General features: G+C 41.5%; 1 protein-coding gene across 1 annotated transcript; it reads left to right on the top strand.

Annotated features, from left to right (window-relative positions):
* Nucleotides 1-1,703: 1,703 nt before the first annotated feature.
* Nucleotides 1,704-3,864, top strand: LOC117291586 (transcription factor Sp5-like). Its single transcript, XM_033773399.1, has 2 exons — nt 1,704-1,866; nt 2,303-3,864. Exons 1-2 carry the CDS (start codon nt 1,831-1,833, stop codon nt 3,452-3,454), a joined length of 1,188 nt encoding a protein of 395 aa, XP_033629290.1. The 5' UTR covers nt 1,704-1,830; the 3' UTR covers nt 3,455-3,864.
* Nucleotides 3,865-6,318: the final 2,454 nt, after the last annotated feature.

Here is a 6,318-nt window from a genome sequence, read left to right as displayed (position 1 = left end):
TACACACACCCACAGCCCCCGGGACGACGGGTTCCAAGCTGGGCACGGAGACTGTGAATGGACCCGCTGACTTTCGGAAACCGTTGGATACGGAACTTTAAGCTTTTGTAGAGACAGTGAGGGGGAAGGGAAAACAGTCAGGATGTTTTGCATGTCGCAAAATAATAATTTAGATTTCATCATCTATTTTGGCTGGTGCACCCTTGTTTGCAAAGCCGAAGAGGAATAACCCACAGGCAAACAAGAAGACCATTTATATTATAATAAGTTGTATTGTATTACCATAGAACAATGAAACAGTTGTATTGGTAATACTTTATCTACTGTAGCGGTGGATTTGTTCAATGTAAAGCAGAACAAAATGCACAAAAAACTTATCAGTTGCTACTAAAAAAAAAAGAAATTGCGACTTTTAAACAAGTTCAGTCTAAATGTTTTGCTATTTATTATTTGCTTGACGAAGCGTTCTTTGCATAGTGAAAATGTCCTGTACCCTGTGCATTCTATATCATTGTTAATATCACATAGAATATTATTCACAAATAAATATTAGTAAGTTTACATTCATGGTTATTCAGAATGGAGGTCGACACCCTAGCGGGCCCGCGCGACTCAAAAGCGGGGTCCAGACGACGGCTCGACGGGGGGAGAGCTGCCCGCCAAACATACCAAATCCTGGGATTAAACCACGGCCTTGGTACGACCACACCGATATTTAAGCCGATCGAATTCACCCCAAAAATAAATTTCCTGTCTCACAAGAAAGCAGAAATAATTAGTTGAGAAAAATCAATTCAAACGTTTGACTGACCCACTTGGGTTCAAAACCTCAATACACGGAGACCGTCCCAATGACATTCGGATCAGTGTTTTTATCTGTGATCAAAATTCTCGTTAAGATAATAAACAGAGAGAAAAATGATTAGAGAGATTGTAAGGTTACAACTGATGAATATGTGTCAGTGGGTGAAATAGGTGTAGAGTATCATAGAGAATGAGTGAGGGAGTGATACCCCTGAAGCCCCGGTCACTGACCCCTAGTACGGCCATATTTACTCGATGATGAGTTTGTTGTTGGGTAGAATAAAGTATAGCAGAATCGACCAGTTGAAAATACAGGCTCTTAATTGGCCAGACAGTGAGATAATTTTAAATCATTATTACGCGTACTCGTGAGTACAAGACGCCGGTCCTATTAGAATTATCCACCTTTCTTGTGACAGCAAAACTACATATAATTATTGCTCTACTCTGTCGTCACACAAGCATCTCATTATGGGTTGGCAGTCAGCCTGAATACTCCCGACCAATCAGAACCCCCCATTGTCGGCACCACTTCCTTTGATTTTCAGCAATCCAATTATTTGTTTACACAAAAGTGGTGCGGACCTATTACTTGGTTAACTTCACCGCCTTTTGTCCCGCCCCTACCGTCCCTACTCATAATCAACATTATTTTTCGTGTCAACAAATACCCAGCAGGATCGTTGTCAGAGGCTAATGGGTCTGGTTTCCTTTCAGGACGGCCGCTGCGCACGATTATTGGCTGTCGGTATATATCAAAGGGTGGTGAGTTGACAGCTGATTGGCCGGCGGTAGATGAAAGAAACACTCAACGATCGTATGTGGCTGTGCGCTCATTCACACGCGCTGTACAAATACGACAAGCGTAGTGTGCCGTGGGTTATAGTCGTTGACTAGACTTTGGTGGATGCACACTATATTATCGCTAGCTGGCTTCGTGTGTACTACGATTTACTACTGATCTTATTTCTCTCGTAATATTCAACTCGTTCTCCGTTTTGTCTTGGAGACTTTCAGTGATTCAACATGCCTGAAGTGGAGTGTTCCTCGCAATTCTTGCAGGTTGGTGTTTTAATTAAACAATCTATTTTAAAATGAAGTGTTTGAATAAAAACGTGTGTGGTTTTACAATTCATAAACATGATATCGCTGCTCAATATATAATAATGCTGCGCTTGTCTCGGTCATACATTTTTAGTATTTTCATATAAATAATGGCCATTGGCCTGGGTGAATCTTATTTTCAAAATCTTTACAGGCAAATTGTAAACATGAACGTTGCTATTAGGAGCAAAATCCCTGTTTGTGGCTTTCTTCTTAGGCTAGCGGCCATGCATGTTGAACGAAATTAACAACTGCTGCATCGGCAAGTGGTCACAACTCCGATGTGAAGTGAAAGTTCTCTGTCCAGCATACTGTTGTTATTGTCGTTTTATTTCTCATTTATATCGTATACGAATATTAATTTTGTTTCCCCTGTTTTTCTTTCTTTCTTCAGTTACCGGAAAAATGTCCAGGCGATTTCAACAAGCCCAGCCCACTGGCTCTTCTTGCTGCGACGTGTAACAAGATCGGCGGGCCCGACCCTTGCGTTTCCAAGCCCGCTGTGCCGGTCCAGCAGACGGCACCCCGACCGCTGCTCCAGGCCGAGAGAGTCCCGGGTTATTACCACCAGGCACACCCGTCACCTCCGGTCCTCGGCTCTACGGTCATCCCATCACCCCGTCACGGTCTCATCCCAACACAACCAGCGAGGTGTGAACTTCCCCCTACCCCACCAGCCGAGCCGTTTCCGGGCTGTATGCCGACTGTGCTACCGCACTACCCGGCAGGTGCAACGACAGTCTGTCCCCACTCAGTCGCCGCAGCTGCAGCCTACTTCAACGCTTTTCACCCGCCAGCTTCAACGTGCCACATGGCATTGCCACAGTTTTCTGCTGGACTAACTACAAGTCATTGCCACGGACTAGAACAATTATCGTATCTCCCAACCCCGGGGATGCTATCACCGCCACATCATGCTCTTCATGTTCCTCTGTCAGTTCAACCAGCCACCGAGGAGATTCCATGGTGGAGTGTTTCAAGCCCTAGTCACCCGGTGCCCTCATCGCCTCTGACACCCCCATCTCCCGGACTATGCAACTATGCCGGCCCAATTTATCACCAACACTCTAGCGGCTATTCTCCTTACCAATACACCGGACTCTTTGAACATAAGTCATCCCTTGCAAAGCTTACAGCCAGACGATGCCGAAGATGCAGGTGTCCCAACTGTCAGAACGCCAGTAACTCCGGGGAGAGAACCAAGAGAAAGGAACACATCTGCCACATCCCGGGGTGTGGTAAGGTGTACGGCAAGACATCACATCTGAAAGCTCATCTCCGGTGGCACTCGGGGGAACGACCCTTCGTCTGTAACTGGCTTTTCTGCGGGAAGAGTTTCACCCGGTCAGACGAGCTGCAGAGGCATCTCCGTACACACACTGGGGAGAAGCGCTTCATCTGCCCGGACTGTGGAAAGCGTTTCATGAGGAGTGACCACCTTGCCAAACATCTTAAGACCCATTCCTTGAAGAAGACAGAGAACTCTAAACTCATTGATGAAGAGGACGAAGATCTTCAAGATGAGATCTTGGATGTAACTTCATGAACTTGGAACAATAACTAGAAAGGCTGAATTTGTTGACAATCTAAAGGATGTTGCATTGTATTGTTGCAGAATAAGTTTATTTGAATTCAACTCAGTTTTTGTTTGTTGCCAAATCATATTTCATTGCCAAAACTATTAATCTTTGAAGCTATATGCTACCCAGTTGATTCATTCTACAAACAGTTGCTTTATTGTCATGTTCGGGAGAATTTGTTTGTTAAAAGGTTTAAGAATAATGCACTGTTTATAAAACGAAATGATTTTTTTACATTCTTCAAGAAAAAAAAAGTATTCGCAATTTCAATTTTCTGGACTATGTGTCACACACAAGATTTTCAAACGTTTTTAAAAAAATCAAATGCAATGAGTTCTTATGTTTATATTGTTAATTTTCCTGTAGAATATTTTGAATAAATTAAATTATTATAGAGTAATGTCATCGAAAACTTGGTTGTTACATTGTATTTTTTGTTCTGGTATAATGCAGTACTAAGGTTGGAAATTCCTACGGTTTTAGAAATGAGCTTCTACAACAGGAGTTTTGTTTCTCAAAAAATCAACCCATGGTTTTAGTATTATGACTACTGTACATGCGCAGCTATTCACACATTTTCAAATCATTTAGGATCGGAGGGATTGCGCAGTTTGCCTAATTCATAAATACTTGAATTTTGTTCTTAAACCAATACCACATCTTAGTTGAAGGGTCTAGGTATTTTTTTAGCAACACAAAACACAATTTATATTAAAACTCACACAATTTGAAAATAATGGTGGTACGTGTAGAAAGCTATGACTTGCTGAGGTGCTGTAGTTTTTGAGAAGTCACGAAAATGATTTTCGTCTCTAATGACGAACATGATATTCAAATTGCAGTATAGAAATGGATGTGGTAAATTCGACAACCAATTGAGAGGCTTGCAATTGAATGGTCATGACTACTTTACTAGGACTTGCCAAAATATTGAAAGCTTGAAGACCATGACTGACTACAATGTACTAAACAAATTTAGGACTCGCCATCCCGAACCGCAATTATGAGCTCTCGTGTGACTTATGGCCTACATGACATCAATACTCATTTCTTTATCTAAGCTTTTTACCAAGTACGCCCTAATTCTATAGAACAATGGGGTTTTTTACGTTCTTTGATTCGAACATTCGTGCAAACCAATTGAGACCATAAGACATAATTATCACTTTTGAAAATCTTTTTTAAAGGCACTGGACACGCTGTAGTTGTTCAAAATACATGTTACCATTGACAAAAGGTATCGAGGTATCTCGTATTTCGTTTCTTCCACATTTCAATGCGCTACAAAAAAGTATGGAAACTCGTTCGAAACCGGATAGTTTCGTAATCAGTTGGGTCAGTTTGAGATACCTACTACATGTACATGTAATAGGTCTTCAAGTTGAGTGAACAATTATAATTCTACTTACATGTCGACTCTCGTTACACCAAGCTCACTGGACATGGACAACATTTAATCTTTATGTTATGCAAAACAAAGAAACACTAAACATAAAAATGATAATCGGGACTTCGAATCTACTCTATAACCAAAACCTATTTTGTCTTCTGTATAAAGAGGGTTGAAAAGCGAAAGTAATCTAAACATTTAAAGATTTCTTTTGACAAAAACTTGCCACAGTCAAAATTTATTGATCATAAACTATTAATCATTGAAGATCTGCTACCAAAAATCATTCTACAAACAGTTTGGGGGAAGATTTTTGTTAAAAGGTTCAATAATAATGCACCGTTTATAAAACAAAAGGGCTGTCAAAAGGAAGCCTATGTTTTTTACATTCTTCAAGAATGAAAAATATTCACAGTTTCAATTTTCTGGACTATGTGTCACACGCAAGATTTTCAACCGTTTTATAAAAAATTCAAATGCAATTACCACGTTGCATTGATTCACGTTGTATTGTTCGTGAAGAGATGCAATTATCGCGTAAAATCAAAGTAACTGTTCACCACCCCTGAAGTAAATCACTTTACAAAAATACATAATTCTGGTGGTCGGTGGAGAATTTCTACTCCTGTACTCTCTGGTCGGCACTTTGTTGTTAAAACACATCTAGATATGCATCTTCCCCAGTAGATACGGTAATGTTCGCCCCGTAAGGTGTGGGGTGATCACGCTCAAACTGCCGCGAGATCTCGCGATAATACGCCGATCGATTGGCGGTCGCAGTGAGGGAGGGGGACGATGCTACACCATGGGCCCATTTCCGTAGTTACAAAAAGCAGCTAAGCGCATTACAAGGATAAGGTTAACTACCATGTCTGAGTACAAATTGTGACTGAATCCTGCTCATTTCTGCTTAGCAGAGATGTGTCAAGCAGTATTTTCTGATGTAGTAAAGGTTTTCGGTAACACCCTGTACTGATAATCCCTTAATGAGTTGGGGTGGTTCAGAATGACTGTTGGTTTTAACTCGACGTTTCGATCAGTATGCTCTGATCGTTTTCTGCTTTAGCAGCCCTATGAAATTGGGCACAGGCGAAGACTCAAGCCTGGGCTTTAATGCCTGATCCCGCAACGATCATCTTCCCAACTTCTTCCCCCTCCTCCAGCTTCATTAATAATCCCATTTAAGCCCAGGGTGTTGGGGGGTGGAGGGGGGGGCATTAGACCTCTCACTTCCGAAGTTTGTCCCGCGGCCGCACACTCCGCAGGCAATATCAGTGTTTTGTAGACATTCAATTTGTTGCAATAGAACAAACGGCTTTGATGTGTGGGTTTTCAATTACAGTTAATCCAATGTCGCATGAAACAGATGACCATTTCAGAAGACTATTAAATATCATATGATATCTATCTAAAGATCGTCTGCTCAAAATTACAAGATGA

This window comes from Asterias rubens, chromosome 6 (genome assembly GCF_902459465.1).
Source record: "Asterias rubens chromosome 6, eAstRub1.3, whole genome shotgun sequence".
Classification (NCBI taxonomy): domain Eukaryota; kingdom Metazoa; phylum Echinodermata; class Asteroidea; order Forcipulatida; family Asteriidae; genus Asterias; species Asterias rubens.
The sequence above is the reverse complement of the archived record's forward strand: the minus strand, read 5'-3'. Positions and strand labels throughout refer to the sequence as shown.

Coding starts and splice junctions, on each gene's coding strand:
- LOC117291586 (XM_033773399.1), top strand. CDS start 1,831: ATGCCTGAAGTGGAGTGTTCCTCGCAATTCTTGCAG. Junction 1,867..2,302: donor GTTCCTCGCAATTCTTGCAG/GTTGGTGTTTTA, acceptor TTCTTTCTTCAG/TTACCGGAAAAATGTCCAGG.